The 20,277-nt window shown below is 36.5% G+C and overlaps 1 protein-coding gene across 1 annotated transcript; it reads left to right on the top strand.

The window, feature by feature from the left end:
• The first annotated feature begins 826 nt into the window (after positions 1 to 826).
• LOC131435859 (TCF3 fusion partner homolog) lies at positions 827 to 1,551 on the top strand. The gene is made up of 2 exons (XM_058604098.1): positions 827 to 1,096; positions 1,154 to 1,551. Exons 1-2 carry the CDS (start codon positions 930 to 932, stop codon positions 1,296 to 1,298), a joined length of 312 nt encoding a protein of 103 aa, XP_058460081.1. The 5' UTR covers positions 827 to 929; the 3' UTR covers positions 1,299 to 1,551.
• The last annotated feature ends 18,726 nt before the right edge of the window (positions 1,552 to 20,277 follow it).

The following is a 20,277-nucleotide window of genomic DNA, read 5'->3' as shown; positions in this document are numbered from 1 at the left end:
TCGAGTTTTGTTTGTGCAAAATCAGCTCGAATCCGAGTAGTTGTCATTTGTCACAACCCTCTTAGAAAAAAACGTTCAACGGTGGTCTTTCATTGGTTCAATACGTTGGATAATTGGTCCAAAGAACGTCCAATCAATCGTTAAACGGGCCAACATGGCACCTTCGTTTGCCGATTTTGAAACAGACCGTTGTACCGAATGCAATTTTTTTCGTTCAACAAACCTGGAAGACAGAAGTCCATTATTGAGCCATTTTAATATGAGTAGTTGGAGCTCCGTTGGACTAGTTTTACTGGACTATTTCCGAAGTTTTTTCCATTTATTTTTTTAAACTAACACTACATATCTGAACAATACTTCTACTTCACGTAGAATAACAACAAATCTTCTTTCTATATGAAGGTAATACCTAATTTTCACACTATTTTTGCAAGAGAAAAAGCAGCAACAAACCGTTCCAGCAAACTGAACGAATATTTCGTTCAGTATGTCGTTCAACAAGCGCTCAACGACCAACAAAAAAGAACCGCCTGCTGAGAGGAGAGAAACGCGCACAGACAGCGATGCCAGATAGCAGTAGTGTCATTTCCGTAGTTAATCATTTTTCTAGGAAGCTCTCGTGATGAAAAGCTTTTTTTTTTTTGCTCGCCAGACAAAACTTGTTTCCGTATTTATCCGTTGATAAATTTAAATTTCCGTAGATTTCCTCAGAAAAAAAAAACAATTTCCGTAGATTTTGTCTACGGATCCGTAAATCCGTAGAGATTGTTTGGCTTGATCTTAAATTTTTGAAAAAATGACCTGGCATCCTTGCTGTCAACATCAATTGAACTGAGTAAAATGTCATTCGCAGATGTTTGCAGACAACAAAAACAATCGCTTTATGCTACTGCTTAAATGAAAGTTAATAATATAGGTTTAAGAACACGATGGCGAGTGGGAAATCATCCAAAATGCATTCGTCTATTCAGGGGCAAAGTAATGGACAAGAAGTGTTGAGTGAAGTAGAGCAAAATGAACTGTATCGAAGAGGAGCAAAGATGCTGCATGAGCGATGCAAGGCTATTCAGAAAAACAATGAAAGGATTGTGTACAGGTAGGTTTAACATTTTAATTTAGTTTGCAGTTTACAATTATGGTGCACATTATACAGGTTACATATCGTGAAAAAGATGACCAAAAGGAGAAACCGTGAGGTGGAAATGCTAAAAAAGCGACTCGATCGATATAATGATGGATGGAGAACAGCAACACTACCTACAACGGTGAAGGAGGATGAGAGTAAATCAGTAGAGTAACTACTACACTTCTGTTATAATCATACAGCGAAATCACTCCATAACCCATTATGTTCAGGATTTAAATAATTCTGAAATCAATATTTGCTTAGAGGTCGTAATGAATTCCGAAATAACGTCCCAATGGCCTGACTGTAGGCATAATAGTACCTGTCAGAATTTCTCGTAAACCTAATGGGGATTTGTAGTGAATTTCATTTCCTATTGAATGAGACAGTTCTGGATAAAGAAATAAAACAGCGATTTCATCATACATGTTATGATTTTTTTTTTGGAAACTGCCACAAACTTCTTGTCGGTATTATTCGTGTTCACGTCATCTAGTTATTTATGACCCACTCGTCATGTTTTCGATTTTGTTCATCTGAAGAAAAAAACAATAATGTACAAAGTGATTGTTTTTTCTTGTTGCTGATAATTCATTTATTTTTTTCATTTGATATTTGGTTTTGAAACTTATTGACTCAAATAATCATCACTGCATCCCAGTTAAATCATCCGAAATTTTATTTGGAATTCATTGGGATTTTCAAATGGATTTCGAAACAGATGCAACAAACGATTCCGAAATCAAACATTGTTTCTCCTGACAGTAGTTAATAAAAATGAACGATGAATATGTAGAACATGCCACTTTTCTTTGTAAACTTGCCAAGTTTTTCTCGAAAGGCAATAAGATGCTACAGAAATTAGATGCTTTTGAAAATTTATGCATGAAACTCATGTTTATATGTATGTTGCGTAAAGTTTCTATCAGGTCGTCAAATGGTGAGATAACTAAGTCCTCACAAGTCCCTATCTCATGCCTCCCCGAGCGTCTATGATGACATTTTGTCAATAGAACGGCGTCGACTGGGTGCTATCGCCTTCTGCGTTAGTAGCAGAATGAGAGGGTGCGAAATGGCTTGTAGGTTGAAGCCCATCCTAAAGTGCAGTGTTTATCATAGTATATTACAACATATAATTGTGTTGTTTATTACATCATGTATTAATATTATTATTTTTATTATTATTATTATTATTAGAAGAGCGTAACTTACACTGCGACATTACCTGTTATATTGTATCATAGCATATTATTTCATATATTATCGTCTTACACTATTTTATGTTATTATATACTATGTTGTATGGTATTATACTGCATTGCATTATATCATATTATATTGTATTATATTGTATTATATTTTATTATATTATATAATATTATATTATATTGTATTCTATTGTATTATGTTATATTGTATTGCATTATGTTGTATTATATTATATTATATTATAGGGTTTATTATGAGTAGTACTACGTACCTCTGCGCAAAATATGAATTTGTTTTCCTTGTAAGTTATCATTTTTGAAGTAATCTTTTAACTAAATATCAAGGTAGTCACAAGGTGAGCTTGGTCCTCACTGGTTCCTGTTTCATGCCTACACGTGTGTCTGTGGTGACAAATGGTCGATGGAATGCGTTGATGGCAGAATGAGAGGATGAGAAATGACATATAAACACAGACTAACAGACAGGACACTCAAATTAGATTCTTCAATCATTTTAACGGTCATTTTGAATATTCCTTTATTTGGGACAGTACTCACATATGTCATGATGGCGCCACGTTACCCTATCAAAAACATCCTGTCTGTCATCTAGACTGTGTTTATTTTTTTCATTTACCAACAGAGTTGCCATTCATACAGAATTACCTGTAATGTATTGAGTTGTATACCTCCATGCGAATTTCATGCAGGGTACAGACTTAATACATATTGCCAAAACTATATACATAATTGTGCCTACTTCTCATCCTCCAACGCAATACAAAATCGAACCAATATTTACTTGCTTCTGGTCTGCCGCCACTTAATTTCGGGTGAAACTTCCAACACAATAAAAAATAGTCTAGATGAACAACGTTGAGTCAAATAAATGGTTACCTTCCAACATCGCGAAAAAGTTAAATATATTATCAACGTAATCCAATAATTTATTGTGACGATTCATTTTCAAATATTTTGATGAAATCAGGCATCCCTGCAAGCAGCTGATCGGTGTTGACAAACGAGGGGAAACCAACTAGTAAAAAAACTTGTACATATCACAAGGGGTGTACAGATAGTAAATAGTTCGCGCAGTACAATATAGGTGGAACTAGTGCATCACGAAAAATTATTTTTATAAGAATTTACACATACTGTCATGTCTGTTAGTCTGTGATATAAATTCAAGTAATATAATATCATAGCATATCGCAACATATCATTTTATTCATTCTATTATTTATTATATAATTCATTGTACGTTATGTTGTTTTTTATTATTATTTTCATTATTATATTTATTGTTATTATTATTAATTTGTCATCAATAATAATAACATATATTATTTTTATAGATGTGGATATTATTTTTATTATTAGAAGAGAAATATTCTACTTCGTGCAGTATTGCGAAGAAAGAAGAGCATAACTGACACTACATTAACTGTTATTTTATATCATTGTATTATATTATATTAAATTAAAATATATTATATTATATTATGTTATATTATATTATTTTGTAATCTATTATATCATTTTATGTTATATTAATTTCATTACACTATGTTTCATTGTATTTATCAATATAAAACATTTTGCACGGGGGCGTAAAGGGGAGGGAGCATCAGGGCATCGGACGAATTGATGACTGGACGAGGGATTGTGGATAGCCAGCCCAAGTCACTTGAAGGAAACTTGTTTCCTTCTGAAGGTTTGAAATGAGTCTGACGCGCCCTTCTCAAACAAACCATCAGGCGGGTTCAAGCATGTATAGCGAAATGCTTCATCCATGCACTGGATATTATGGTTGGAAGAGCATCTTTTATTCCCGCAGAATACGAGAAAGTGACTCTACTTACGTATCCGCCCAACCCTTTTTGTTCGCTTTTCGGTAACAGCTATAGTAAGAAGGTGAATGGATGAGTCATATCGGGGCTACTGTAAGTCTACCCGCATCCACTGCCAAGTCCTTGAACTGATGGTGGCTTCACTTCACATCACATCACATCACATGTTGCGTAAAGTTTCTATCACCCCGATTCTGAATTCTGAATTACGTTCGAATAGGATTATTTCGATCGAATGCGTAATTTTGCATTCTGTATCTCGAACGAGTTCGAGTTTTTCATACAAAAGTATCACTCGATCGAATTACAGAATGCAAATTTTCACATTCGATCGAAGTAATCCGATTCGATCAAAATACAATATAGAATTATTAATTGATGGGATAGCAGCATGGTTTTATACATACATTAGGCTCAGTTATATACTATTGGATTTATAAGAAGTGGTTGAGGAAATTTGCAAACTGGTATAAAGAAAGGTACCGAATACGTATACTATTGGCACAATGACGCTGCAATCAAATGTAGAAGTGCTGCTTGTTAAGAGATAATACTATCAGCAAGAGCTGTCAAATCGTTAGGAAAATTTTTAATCACTTTACCTTTTAACGATTTCTTATGAAAATGGGCAGATTCATTTAAAAAATCATGTCGTTTTCGCTTGATGGCAAACCTAACCCAGTTTCCACCCTAACTACTATCAAACCGTTTGTTTTCATATTAGGTTTGCCCAAACCCCCGTTGCTAAGTGCGAATCCAACACAGTTTTGTGAAAAGTGTTTGTTTGATGAAACTGCCCTGGGTTAGTTTCAGTTTTCTCAAGCGAAAATGACATTAGTAGAAGTCATAATTTATTGTGCAAAAACTACTGTTTATTTAGAATTGAACATTATACTTGGTTCAATGCCATTTTTCAAATGCCCGGAAATAACAAATAAAACATTACAGTACTCGAGAAATTAACATTACACTGGTTTCTGTTTAAATAATGTTGGTCCGAATGAACCTAACCTTACCCAATCTCACACATTTCTGAAGATTTTCCTTGTTCAATCGTAGTTTACACTAAAAAAAACCTGTTTTAATCTTCCTAGTGGTGTAATGATGCCTTTTTCATGTATAATATTGTGGAATTCTATTCAAAATTTTTCTCTTCGTTTTTCAAAATAAACCTTGTGCATTAATTGGTATAACATACACAATGAAACAGTGCTTTGCCCGCTTAGATCATCCTTAAGGAAACGAAGTGGGTTCACTATTATATGCACTTCCGGAACCTGAGAACCGGTATAATCGAAGTCGGTTCGTACGGCCACCAACTAACATGACATACAAACTCTACTAGTTTTTATTCAAATTTTGAATATCGCACTCCAAATGACGGTTTAAATGTTTGTTGTATCCGAAAATATGCAGCAATTTTTGGTAGGACCATAAGACCTTTCATTTGACCCTAAGATTGGGAATAACAGTTTTGAGTCCAGTTTACAACATTTTTTTTCATTTTTCGTTTCGCCGGTTTAAGTGACGTTGTGCAATATTGAAAACACTTAATCCCACAACTCCGGAACCGGAAGTCAGATCAGAATGAAATTCAGGATTTTGGAAATCGTTCAAACCATCGCTGAGAAAAGTGAGTGAGATCCATTTTGGTAAATATGACTACTCTTTCAGGTGCTTCCGGAACCGGATACCGGGAACCAGGAAAACCGGAATCGATTTGTTTAGTGGCCTACACAGAAAAAAATATGAATTTTACAGGCTGGGGACGGGTATAGTGTGATGGGTAAGTCCATGCCTTTCACGCAGCCCGCCTGGGTTCGATTCCCAACCACGCACATAGGGTCAGAAAGTTTTTCTGATCCGAAGAGGCGAATGACCTTAAGGTTAAAACCTCTATAATCGAAACAAAAAAAATTTACAGGCTTCGATTTTAATTTGCACTCGACTACCACGTGTCGTTGTATGGATTTATATGTATCAATTATTCAACGAGCAGATATGTGCTTCTGTGGTTCAGTCGAGTATCCGATGTGCTTTGTGATATAATGTTTCTCGGTTCAAGTCGCGCTGTTGCTATCGATTTTTTGTTTTTTATTTTATTCTACTTCAAGCCATGTAATTTTCAAATCACGCAACTTTACATGTTCTTGTATAGAAATTTGCGTGAAATACGACGCTCCATTTATGTGCATCTTATAAGATAGAAAATCACAAGATTTTTTCGAACTGTGTACTGATAATGACTATCGATTTGTGTAGTTTTGACACCAGTTTAGAATTTTTTTACGTGTTTTGTCTCGCCGGTTTAAGTGACGGTGTACAATATTGAATACACTTTACCCTATAACTCCGGAACCGGAAGTTGGATCATGATGAAATTCATTAATCTCGTATGGGACCAGAAGACCTTTGTCTAAGTTTGTCAAAATCGTTTCAGCCGTTCACGAGAAAACCTAGTGAGATTATTTGACACATACACACACACACACACACACACACACAGAAGCATTGCTCAGCTCGATGAACTGAGTCGAATGGTATATGACACTTAATTTTTACTAGTCGGTTTTTCAAGTGATTGCAAAACCTTTTTATATGAGAAAGGTAAAAATAGTAGGAATCACTTTGAAATCGATTCTACTTCTACTACGAGTTTACTTTTATTGCTGATACCTACTTGTACTATGGAATAAACGAACAAATCGTTGCAAATTACTGCTGCTAATATGAAAATTTTCGGAAGAACCGTCCTTTTCTTGGTTCCATTTTTCATTTGCAGATATGGCTACCGGTAATTAAGTTTCGCGGCAATGTGTCAATTACTTAGTTTCATCTACTTGCGAATCTTTCCGTTTCCTGACACGATGTCGCGGTTTGAAAAGTTTTGAATGCAGCTTTTGCTTTGAGATTAATTATGTGAACAGTGAATCAACAATTTTGAGTTCGCCTTCAAGTATGAAAACAGAGAAGCTGTGAAATAAGTCGGTAGGTATTGATTTTTGCTTTCTGATTCGTTAACCAATTACGTAGTTTCTTTTTGCATGAAAAAATAACATATTACTTGTATGCTATGTAGTGTACACACCTAGAGTATGGTTATTTCGAGTGCAGTAGATAAACTTTAACGTAGAAACTTCAACTTCTTCATGAAACAGTTTTTCGTCACTAGAAGGGAGAGTTATTTTGCTCTGAAACACTGTAAATTTCTTGGAAGGAATATTTGAAAATTTTAAGAAAATCGACTGCAGAAAATATTTGATATTCTTTTATTTAAAGAAAATCTACAACGGAAGATTCAATATCCATTATGCTTGTTATATTCTTGGTGTCTTTAGCCTTATTGACTGTAGACGTGTATTGGCACGACTATTTAAATAGAGTTCTTTAATGTAGCTGAGATATTTCTTCATAGATATCTATCGTACGCCACAAATTAGTTAACAGGACTTTGCTCTCTCGTTTTCTGTGATCCACCGACCAGGGTTACCAGATTTTTCTGTAAAACACCAGATATTTTTGCCTATTATGCCACACAGATTCTGTGTCACAGAACACAGATTTTATCAAAATTCACAGATTTCTACAGATTTTTATATTTCAGAAAAATGGCAGACTTTCAAAATGTTTTTCACAGATTTTCATAGATTATGATCGAAAATACAGATTTTTCAAGTTGAAAAACAGATTTTAAAATGGCAACTCTGCCACCGACACCAGCTAGCTACCTAATTTTGGGTCAAAACCTACCCAAAATCAACTAAAGTTCATCTCCCCAATTTTGGGTAACGTGTGATGACCACAAAATTTATGTAAATGTAAGTTTAGTACAAGTGTTATGCCATAACAAAACACGCTACCCATTTTTACCGATCAACTCGAAGCTTGAGTAGATAACGACCTAATTTTGAGTAGCTTATACAAGATCTCGACAATGAGTGATTTCGCCTCAAAAAATAACTAGAAATGATTATCAGTGCACACTGTTACCAGCGGCTACCTAATTTAGGGTCGAAACCTACCCAAAATCAACCAAAGTGCAGCTCTTTAATTTAGGTAAATGTAAATTTAGTACAAGTGTAATGTCATAACAAGGCACGCTACCCATTTTTATCGATCAACTCAAAGTTTGAGTAGATAACGAACTAATTTTCGGTAGCTTATAGAATGACTCGACAATGAATGATTTCTCCTAAAAAAAATAGGTAGAAATGATTTTCAGTGCAGGTCGCCTGCATACTAACACTATCATACTCACACTCATTGTAGTTTTAACATAACTCCGGATACAACAACGGTTACCATTGGTTTAAGTTCAATTCGCACCGTGATAAACTACACAAAAATGGCAATTTGATTATCTTGCGTTTTCCAGATACTAGAGATTACCAGTTGTAAGATTATCGTACGAGTATCGCCCTCATGTATAAAAGGTCAGCCTAGAAATATATGACGGAAGTCTGCGGAACTTATCGAAAATCGAATCCAACTCATCATCCTTCAACACCAACGCATGACGGGTTCTAAGCTGAGCTGAGCTGAAGTAGATCGCCCGTAGTTGCACTTCGTGATTGACCGAATGAATGGAAATGTACAATGAACCAAGAGAATGAAGCTTGGGAGAAGCAAACCATTTTCACTGAAAAGAAAGGAATGTTAGTCCGATACTCGCTGTTTCTAGAGATCGCAGGTACCACTGTATCTCCACGAACATCACGGGATAGAAGATGTGAATTTTGCAACTATTAATCGAAAACGGAATTACCCAGGACGGTGCACTTCTTACCTGTATGCAATCACGTACCCAGAGAGGGGGCCCGAGGGGCCTTGGCTTCTCCCGAAATCAGAATAGTAATGAATAATAATGAATGATGTGAAGCGAACGGTGTCAAAACTAAATTAAATGGAGGGTAAATCCAGGGCACAATAAACGACAATAATAAAAAAACAAAATTGTACCGGATGACCGGAAAGAGAAAGTGCGCGAACTTACCATAGTTGGGCAAGATTCTGTAGATTATCCTGCCGCTGGATCCCGCATATACTTATTTAGGACTAACAAGACGAACGCAAGTGCACTTCTAGTACATGTTAGGATGGATTCATTACTATACGCTAACCGAAACTTGGTGTACTTTTCGAGAATTATATGAAGTACATGAGCATCGCTACTACGGTTAAATTTATGGTTGTTCGTGATGAAATGTCAGAAGCTGTTCTTTTATAATTCGATTGACCTGTTGCAGTCATACCCTAAGACAAGACGAGATAGCTGGCTTCATACCAGTGATGCCAGATGAAAATTTCAAATATCTGCAGACAGGGTTTAAAAAGTCTGTAAATGTGAAAAAAAAGTCTGCAGTTAGCAAGCATGCCTTGCTGGCAGTAATTTCGCTATAAAGTAAGACACGCAAAACCGATTTGGCGAGCAAAAAAAAAGGCCGCGGCAATTTCAGTCTCTACATTTGGACGAAAGTCTGCGAAAAACTCGATTTTCAAAAGTCTGCACAACAAAAAATGTCTGCAGCACTATGTCCGAAATCTGCAGATTTACAGACAAATCTGCAGATCTGGCATCGCTGCTTCATACTCTTATTTTGTTTGCTTTCCATGGGCCCTGCTGAATTATTAATGAAAGTTGACTGTATGTAATGTGACTAGCGGCATTGGCAGTGCAGCCAATTTCTTTTGTATATTAATGCATGTTATTTACATTCCAATATTCAAATAATAATACTTGTCATATTAACTAAAAATTCGTCGTATTTTGTGTGGTATTGAGCTATCTAACATTTGGAGATTTTATAAATATCTATTTAGAGTACCTACAATAACCGCAAAAAAAAATCAAAACCGGAAGCAATAAAAGCATTTAAAACTTATTGGTATCTTGTAGTATATTGACTTTTGAGGTTGATTCGCAAGCTGTATTAAATATTTCATAAAACGAAAACATTTATTGCATTGTTGAATTTAGTTTATTTTGAGTTTAAATTTCCGTTGGGCATTTTCACTAATCTTGCTGCAAGCAATGCGAAATACGATGAGAATAACTCGGTGGTAACGAAAACAGTACTACACCAAAAATATGAATTGGGCTCCCAGGCAGGGATGACAGGTCATTTTTTTCGAAAATCTGTCTCTGACTCAAAAATTTATCTGGATTTGTCATGGGTCCAAATATATACAAGGAAATTTTGACCGGGCTTCATTTTCAGTGAGCAAAAAAAAAGGGCTCCTCTCGTGTACAGGCCATAACCGTGAAGATCTGGTGAGAACTGACAAAATCTTGGAAAATTTGTAGAATCTGGGAAAATTGGTAAAATCTGGCAAAAGATCAAGTTCATTAGAGTGTCTTGCGAAGCGAGAAAAATCTGGCATTTGCCAGATAAATCTGGCAACCTGGCAATGCTGCTCCCAGGCTCGGAGCCAAGTCCGTAACGCGAGCTGTCTTGTCTTGTCTTAGGTCATACCCACCACAACTTATCATGGCATGCTATTATTGGTTATTATGAATTCGTTAGTACCCACAAATCCGTGGACAACTTGACAGCTCCCATACATTGAGAATATAAGTAAAAGTTTTCGTTTTCTGGTTCCACAATGGCGTCGTCAATGGAATAACCTTTGAAAATAACGTATCTGTTTTTCGACAATCTGCGGTTTAAATTTTTATATTTAAATAAGTAAAATAAATCTTTTCATCAATAAAAGGTTTAAAAGTAGTTGATCAGGCAACTTTATGCATGCATTTTAGGAGCATTTACGCTCCCATTCTCCACCAGACGGCTCTTTTGGTGTCACGGGTTGCTCAATTACATTACTATTACACTGGAAATCAATGTTTATTTGATTTATGCTTTAGGCCTATATTGCAAGGAGGTTTTTAATGAACAAGAACTTCCACAGAGATTATCACAGTATGTCATTTTGCTGAAAAAAGTACTACGAGCACATACCGCACTCAAAAGTCATACAAAAGTTACACGTTTATACACTGATTTATTTTTTCAAGAGAATTCTTGGATACAACCGACCTAGATTCTGTGAAAACAAAAAAATCCGGAATGTACATTTGACAGTATTCAATTCACTAAAACATTTTGGATTGTTTTGTATACCCCCAAGTAGCACACGTTAATACACTTCAATGACAGTAACTTATATGACACAAATTCTTGGAACAAGTTAAAGATTGCAACATGCATTATAACTGCTATGTAACGAGGCGGAGCTTGTTCAACTTACCAAGGGTTGCCAAACAATTTCTCAGTGAAGAATATTTGATTTGATTCAGCGCGCAAATCAGTCACAATGAAACAGAAAATATAAGTTTGTGTTAAGTTACAATTTGTTGATGTTTTTCCCATTCTACATTTACGACCAAAAGTTGGCATCCGATAATGAGAGCTAAAATATAGAATTCAATATTCTTTAAACTCACTATATCTACTCGAAATCTAAGTGCTATTCGATATTTATGGTGAAGTTGATCATTGTACTTATTGAAAACGTGCACACCTTCGATATTTTGGGTTTCAGAACATCGGCATACAAAATAATATTCATATTTTCATTCCCGTCATATGCAATTTATAGCTTAAAAGTCGAAATGTGTTCAGTTAGAGCCTTTTTCTGATTAAAATTAGTTTTTCATACACCAAAGTTAAAACAGTTGACCAATCGCAATAATTAAAAATTGCACTTGTTTTTTCAAATTTAAAGAATATTTCGTTCCCTGGTCATGGCATAAGTGTTTCCATGCATACACTGCCGTGACAAAGTGTAGAAATATTCTCTCTGGTAGTGCGAATGTACTTCCCAAAACGAAACAAGTTTGCTTCGCACATGTACCGGCAAAAAAATTGCGTATAAGCACTAATTCGACTTTAGCCAATTTTTTAAACTGAAGGAATTTTCTACTTATTTTACTTATTGATTTAATATTATTGCCTGGGATAATGTACGGAAGCTTTCAACCGACACTGTAATTGTATTTCTTTGTTGCATCACAACGAATACGGTAACCGATATGATGTCATTACTTAACTTTGTCTTGTAGTGTGTCACTTTTTCATTGTCACATTTTGTTACGGTGACCAGTTGGCGACTAAAAACAGTCAATACGAGCACGTCGTAAGAGTTAGATTACCGAAATATTACGTTGGAACTTTTTGTAACTTAGTATGATGAGATGTCAATTCGTAACATTATTTTGACTCCATTGTCACCATCATAATACGACTTGTTTCGTCGTGTTTGCCATGCGACCATTATGCAGCATTTGTTTTGTTTTTATTTTTTATGAACAAGTTACATGTGCTACTTGGCCCTATAAACAAAAATTTCCTTCATCATGCAAACGCGAAAAAAGAGTCACGTAAATCCAATTCACGTAAATTAAGTACGCGTAAATTGGGGTTGATGAAGTGTAATAAATATATTATATGTTCATATCCTCCCATGAAAAGAAATTATAAACTTTTCCTTATGAACAAATCATTTATTTATATAAGCATATTTTCAGAAAAATCATGTTTCATGTAGTTAAAAGTGGTAAAGTTGTTTTTCTACCGGGAAGACAAAGCTTCTAAGGATTGAGAATAAAATTCTGAAAATGAAACCTGGTTCAATACAAATGAGTTGTATCAACTCACACACAACGGCGAACATCCGCAACTAGGTTAAACGATTACAAAAACCTGTTTTAGTCCACCTAGTGGTGTAATGATGCTTTTCTCATATTACTTATAAAATCATAAATATTACTGTGGAATTCGTAAAATCAACTGTTCATTGAATAGAAATAGGAAAGTTTTTTCGTTCTTAATCTAACAAACACTACAAATCCATTTAGGGGTTAGCCAAATTTTGTGCTAGGGCACATAACCGTTTCTATTATTTTTACGTTTCGTCTTTGACTCATCAGTGCAGAGCAGTTCAAATTGAACTGCTTAGTTCAATTTGAACCGCTTAGCAGACGTAAAGTTTCTGCTAATTACAGAACACTTTTCGTTTGGCAACAGAGTGCCATCTGTTTTCTGACGTGCCGAACGAAAACGTGTTTTCGACTATTTCTGGCCGATGCAGCTTTGGTCATTTAGGGGTTAGCCAAATTTTGTGCTAGGGCACATAACCGTGGTTCAAATTGAACTGCCGAGTTTAGCACTAAGCAGCAATTTGAACTGCTCTGCACTGATGAGTCAAAGATGAAACGTAAAAATAATAAAAACTACAAATCCAGTTTACCCTGTAGTTCCGGAACCGGAAGTAGTATCCACAAATAATTTAAAAAATTCCGTATGAAACTGTAAGACTTTTCCTTTGAACCTATAAGTTTGTGGAAATCGATTTGGTTATCTTGAAGAAAAGTGAGTGAGACCCTTTTGCAGTTTTTAATCACCATTTCCAATTCTTCCGAAACCGAATTCAGATGACCGATATAGCCGAAGTTGGTTTGTTTGCCAGCAAAAAATATGACCTAAAACTTGAAACAGCTTTGAACCTACACTCTTAGAAATAATGAAATTTACGCTTGACGTAAATTCAAGCATGTCGTAATTTTTCGGGTGATGCCATAATATAAAATCTACTAATATGTAAAAATAAATTTTGCGTCTGTATCGATGTAAACCTCAGCTAAATTAACTGTGAAGTTAAAGATATGACTTATTTTTACATGCTTTGAATTGTGAATGTATGTGAATCATGACGCTCCTTTTATGTGCATCTAATAAGATGTAAATTTTTCTAAGTGAGTATTTAAACCTAGACTTACTATTTCACGCTCTATTTCGTATAAATCAATTAAACGAAATCCTGTGCATCTGTAACTTTTGCATATGTAAGTCAAGCTAAACAGCATAATTCAGCAGCATGAAACATGTAGTAGGAATCATATTTTTATTATTATTACCATTATTATTAGTATTGACATCACTACACCACCGGTACGGTATTACTGTACTACCGGATGTGAAAATTTCATATTTTTTCAACTAAATTTCAATTCATTGACATTCGTTTATTCTTTTGGCCGTACTGATCATAAAATAGCTATAATTTAAATCAACCGCAGCACCGTCTTTTACCAATATTATAGCTAACTTTTTTTTTTTTTCATGAATACGTTTATTTCTTAAGGCAGTTTACATAAGTTTTTCTTCGCCGTAGCATCACTTTTACATAACATTCTTATCCTAATTTAATTCTAACATAGTCACAACGTTTTGAATTTATTAAAACATATTCTCTTATAGCTTAAATATCATCTTAGGTAACTCGTCATTAATTATGAAATCTACTCGGAAATATTATTTGAACCAAACGATTAACTTCTATAAATTATAAAATAAGCTGTTATTTTCAGAAATTTTGTTGATAATTTCATAAACTGTTTCGAGTTTGTTTGTATCATTACATAATTTTTATTCTAATTTAGCTATTGGTTGAACTCATGGACGCAGCTGGGATCAGAACTAAGTCTTAAAAGGGGCCTTTATTAAATTGAAACTCCAATTTTCTTTATGAAATGATAAATAAGTTTCATGTATGAAAGGTCACGACAAGCAAGAATGTCTCGAACTGGGATATTGGATAGTTTACCTTGGGTACGCAAAGAATTTATTAGTTGAGATCTGACATCACGATACTCCACGCATGTCCAAACGACATGATCAATATCCCGATAACCTTCTCCGCAAGCACAATGATTAGTCTCGGAGAGCCCAATTCGAAGGAGATGTGCATCTAACGTGTAGTGATTGGACATGAGTCTGGACATCACACGAATGAAATCCCTACTCACATCCAGTCCCCTGAACCATGCCTTTGTCGATATTTTCGGAATAATTGAGTGCATCCACCGACCCAGATCATCTCTATCCCAAGATGCTTGCCAGCTGGCAAGTGTTCTTTGGCGAGACGAACTATAGAATTCGTTGAAAGCAATCGGTCGCTCATAAATTTCACCCTCAATAGCACCACGTTTGGCTAAATTATCGGCTCTTTCATTGCCTGGAATGGAGCAATGAGCCGGGACCCAGACTATAGTGATTAGATAATTATTGTTCAATATGTCGTTCAGGCACTGTTTTATTTTGCCCAGGAAAAACGGTTCAGTCTTGCCAGTCATGTTTGAGCGAATGGCTTCAATTGCACTCAGACTATCTGTGAAGAGGAAATAATGGTTTGGAGATAATGTGACGATTACACTCAAACTATAATGAACTGCTGCTAGCTCTGCTATATAAACAGATGCAGGTTCTTGAAGCCTAAATGAGGCCGAAACATTATTGTTGAACATACCAAACCCTGTCGCTTCTTCAATTCGCGATCCGTCCGTGTAAAACATTTTCTCAGAGTCAATATGCCTGAACTTACTTAAAAATATTTTTGGGATTTCCGTCGAGCGTAGATGATCCGGGATTCCACGCACTTCACGCTGCATGGATGTATCGAAAAATAAAGTTGAGTCAGGGGCACATAGGATGCTGACACGGATAGGAATATATCTTGAAGGGTTGATTTCCTGTGACATATGGTTAAAATATACTGTCATAAATTTTGTTTGAGATCGAAGCTCGACTAGTCGTTCGAAATTATTAATTACCATGGGATTCAGCACCTCACATCTTATTAGCAGGCGTGATGAAAGCTCCCAAAATCGATCTTTTAATGGAAGAACTCCCGCCAGAACTTCAAGACTCATTGTATGTGTCGAGTGCATGCAGCCTAAGGCAATTCGCAAACAACGGTACTGAATTCGCTCAAGTTTGATAAAATGAGAGTTTGCAGCGGAACGAAAACAAACGCATCCATATTCCATCACTGAAAGTATCGTTGTTTGATACAATTTTATTAGATCTTGCGGATGAGAACCCCACCAAGATCCTGTTATTGTTCGAAGAAAATTTACTCTTTGTTGGCATTTCGTTATCAGATACCTAATGTGTCCTCCCCACGTGCATTTGGAATCGAACCACACCCCGAGGTATTTGAAAGTTAAAACCTGTTGGATCGTTCTTCCCATCATATGGAGCTGAAGCTGCGCGGAATCATGCTTTCTTGAGAAGACGACTAACTCTGTTTTCTCCGCGGAGAATTCGATACCAAGATGAACAGCCCAAACGGACAAGTTATCTAAGGTATCTTGCAATGGTTTATGCAGATCAATAGCTTTGGGCCCAGTAACTGAAACCACGCCATCATCTGCCAATTGCCTTAGTGTGCATGGGGTCAATGTCATTCACGTAAAAATTATAGAGGATCGGACTGAGGCATGAGCCTTGCGGGAGACCCATGTAGCTAATTCTGAATGTTGCCAAATCGCCATGTGAAAAATACATGCACTTCTCTGACAAAAGGTTGTGCAAATAATTATTTATAACCGCTGGAAGTCCATGTTGGTGGAGCTTGTCTGAAAGAACATCAATGGAAACTGAATCAAATGCTCCTTTAATGTCTAAAAATACAGATGCCATTTGTTGCTTTTGAGCGAAGGCAATTTGGATGTCAGACGAAAGTAATGCAAGGCAATCATTCGTCCCTTTATTTCTACGGAAGCCAAACTGAGTATCTGACAACAAACCGTTCGTCTCGACCCAAGTGTCGAGACGTCGTAGAATAATTTTTTCGAACAATTTTCTGATGCAGGACAACATCGCAATGGGTCTATATGAGTTGTGATTGGAAGCTGGTTTCCCCGGCTTTTGAATGGCGATAACTTTCACTTGTCTCCAGTCAGGCGGAACAATATTTTGCTCAAGAAACTTGTTGAACAATTCCAACAAACGTCTTTTTGCGAGGTCGGGCAGATTCTTCACCAAGTTGAATTTAATTCTGTCCAACCCAGGGGCGTTATTGTTACAAGACAAGAGTGCTATAGAAAATTCTATCATTGAAAATGGGTTATTAATAAAACCATTATTTGGAGGAGATTCCCGTATAATGCTTTGCGTAGGAACAGAATCTGGGCAAACTTTCCGAGCAAAGTCAAATATCCATCGGTTCGAGTATTCATCACTCTCATTGCCCACGTTACGATTCCTCATTCGTCTGGCCGTATTCCAAAGAGTGCTCATTGAGGTTTCTCTTGACAAACCTTCGACAAAATGTCTCCAATAGCTACATTTCTTGGTCCGAAGTATGCTCTTGTACTTGGTTTCTAAAGTCAAGAAATTTTCAAAATTCTGAGGAGTTCCTCCTCCTCGTTTTAAAAACGTCTTGAAAGCATTTTGTTTCGCGTGCTTAGCATCTGAACACTCTTTGTCCCACCAAGGGTTTGGAGGCCTTCTGTTAGACGATGGACCAAGAAATCGTTTGGTTTGGGCTTGTTCTGCGGCCTCCAGAATCGAACAAACGAGGAAGTCATATTCTTCAAGTGGGGGGAGCTCTTCCATTGAAGTTAAGACACTTGAAATATTACTTTGGTATTTAATCCAGTCAATATTTTTTGTCAAATCATATGGAATATTAACTGAATTAGCAATGCCTTTGTTACTGCTAATTGAGATGATGATTGGTAAATGATCGCTACCATGTAAATCAGGAAATACTTTCCAGGTGCAATCTAGTCGAATTGAAGTCGAACAAAGAGATAAATCTAATGCACTTGGACGTGCCGGAGGTCTTGGGATCCGTGTCATGCTACCCATATTTAGTACCGTCATGCTAAAATTGTCGCAAATATTATATATTAGAGATGATCTGCTATCATTGTAAACGGAACCCCACATCATTCCGTGCGAATTGAAATCTCCTAAAATCAAACGTGGAGCAGGAAGGGCTTCGACAATTTCATTAAGCTGTCGTTGTCCAACTTGAGCTCTTGGAGGAATATATACCGAAGCAATGCAAATGTCCTTTCCTTTCATGTTTATTTGACAAGCAACAACTTCTATACTAGAAGTCGAAGGAATGTTTAATCTATAAAAGGAATAACATTTCTTAATTCCTAAAAGCACTCCACCATACGGAGAGTCTCTATCGAGACGTATAATGTTAAAATCATTAAAATTTAAAGCTATGTTTGAAGTAAGCCATGTTTCGCATAAAGCAAATACATCACATTTTTGACTATGCAATAAAATTTTAAATGAATCAAGTTTTGGCATGATGCTTCGACAATTCCACTGCAGGACAGTGATTGTATCATTTGCGGCGGGTGATAAATTATCCATCAAAAGATACAAAACCTGAGACAATTGGCCATTGAGCTGATAACTGCTTCAAAAAATTTCTAGCTATTGGAAGGAATGCCATTATGAGGGTCTTTAAGGGTTCAGATATATTGAATGCTGAGAAAATCCATTCAACAATTTCCGAAAACTTCAGTAATCCTGTTGGTGGCTGTGAAATGGAGCCCACAGGATTATTACCTTTTTCTGTGCTAGATCCTGGATTGGTTTGTGAATTTGACAAACCAGGAGGCACAGTCTTTGGTTTTGATTTTTTTTGTTTAACACGGGGATCTTTTTTTGAAGATGAAACTTTAGGTGTCTTTTTTGGTAATTTGGAAGAAGACTTCTTTCTCTTAACTGACCCTTGGGTAGTGATAAACGAATTACCTTCACTATTTTCGTCAGAGTCAGAGTCCTCTGTTTCCTCTAGATTTGAAAACCCGTTTTCGGTTTCCAAAGGGGGGACATCAATGACCGTTTTAAGCATTTCTGCATATGTGCGCTTAGACCGTGCTTTTAAAGAAAGCTTAATTTTGTCTTTGTGCACTTTAAATGCAGTGCATACTGAAATATCCTCATGAGGACTTTCCCCACAATAAATACATTTTTCAATTTCCTTGTTGCAATCATTATCTTTATGAGGTCCTTCACACTTAATACATTTTGGTTTATTGCTACAGTAAGTAGCTGTGTGTCCGAATTTTTTGCAGTTCGTACAATTCATTACATTTGGAACAAAAAGCCGAACAGGGAGGCGAATTTTATCGACATAGACATGGGACGGCAACGCAGATCCGGCAAATGTCACTCGAAACGAGTCTGATGGGCGATAAACTTTTTTTCCCTCTTCATAAACTACTGAGTACAGTTGTTTGCACTCCAGTATTTTCACACCCTCAAGCATAGAGTTCTTGAAACGACCAACACCATGCTTGAGTAAATCATCTACCGAAAGACTCGCTTCGGTAACAACACCGTCAATTTCGACATCTTTGGAGGGTATGTAAACTTTATACTCTTTAATGAAATGTTCCGAAGAGACAATATCATTCGCGTGTTTCAAATTATTTACCACAACACGAATTTTATCGTTATTTACTTTTATGATCTCTTTGATTGAAGAGTATCGTGATGTCAAACCTTTAGAAATTTGGTAAATGTTTAATGGCTTTGATATACGTCTAAAGAAGACTATCCAAGGCCCAGAAGAGCTCTCCTGATATTTTTTCGTTCGTGGGGGTATAGGATTCATGCTAGGATTTACGTCCATGGATTCATCCATCACATTAAAATTTTTTTAATCAAACTTTAAAATAACAAATGAAACCAACACTACACAGTACTCAATCAAAAGGAAAAGAAAAAACTTCTACCTTGAAATTGTTGTCTATCTCCGTTGCACTGCCGTGTAGATCCTCGTTGCTCTAGATGTTCTTGTTGGATGCTGATTGTTGGATGTGATGCTACTGCTACCTGACATCCAGCACCACTCGATTTCCGATTTACTTTTGTCTTCGCCAGCTGCAACCAGCGCAGGTCACCGGTGTATACCTGCGTGTTGTATGGCAGTGGAAAGACCGAGTTGTCTTGTCTCCTTCTTCCTTGTGCTCTGCACCGATATGCTTCTGCACCGAAGTGCCTTCGCACCGGTGTGCTTTTGCACTCTCCTGCTTCTGTGTGCCTTTGCACTCTTTTTCTTCAATGTGCCTTTGCACTCTCCTGCTCAGCACTTGTGGCTGTATATTGTGGCCTGGGTAGAGCTTGGGAAACGCCCTTTGTTGTTTCCTTCACCAGCTTGGCCCAGCACTAGGGCTCTCTTATGCAGCACGATTTTACGTTTTAACGGCTGCTGCCAACAGGTCTCTACCTGTAGTTCAACCGTTGTCGTATTTAACGCGTGTAAACTAACCAGC

The sequence above is a fragment of the Malaya genurostris genome, chromosome 3 (genome assembly GCF_030247185.1).
Source record: "Malaya genurostris strain Urasoe2022 chromosome 3, Malgen_1.1, whole genome shotgun sequence".
NCBI classification, from domain to species: Eukaryota; Metazoa; Arthropoda; class Insecta; order Diptera; family Culicidae; genus Malaya; species Malaya genurostris.
Note: the sequence above shows the minus strand (reverse complement) of the source record. Positions and strands in the feature narration are given on the sequence as shown.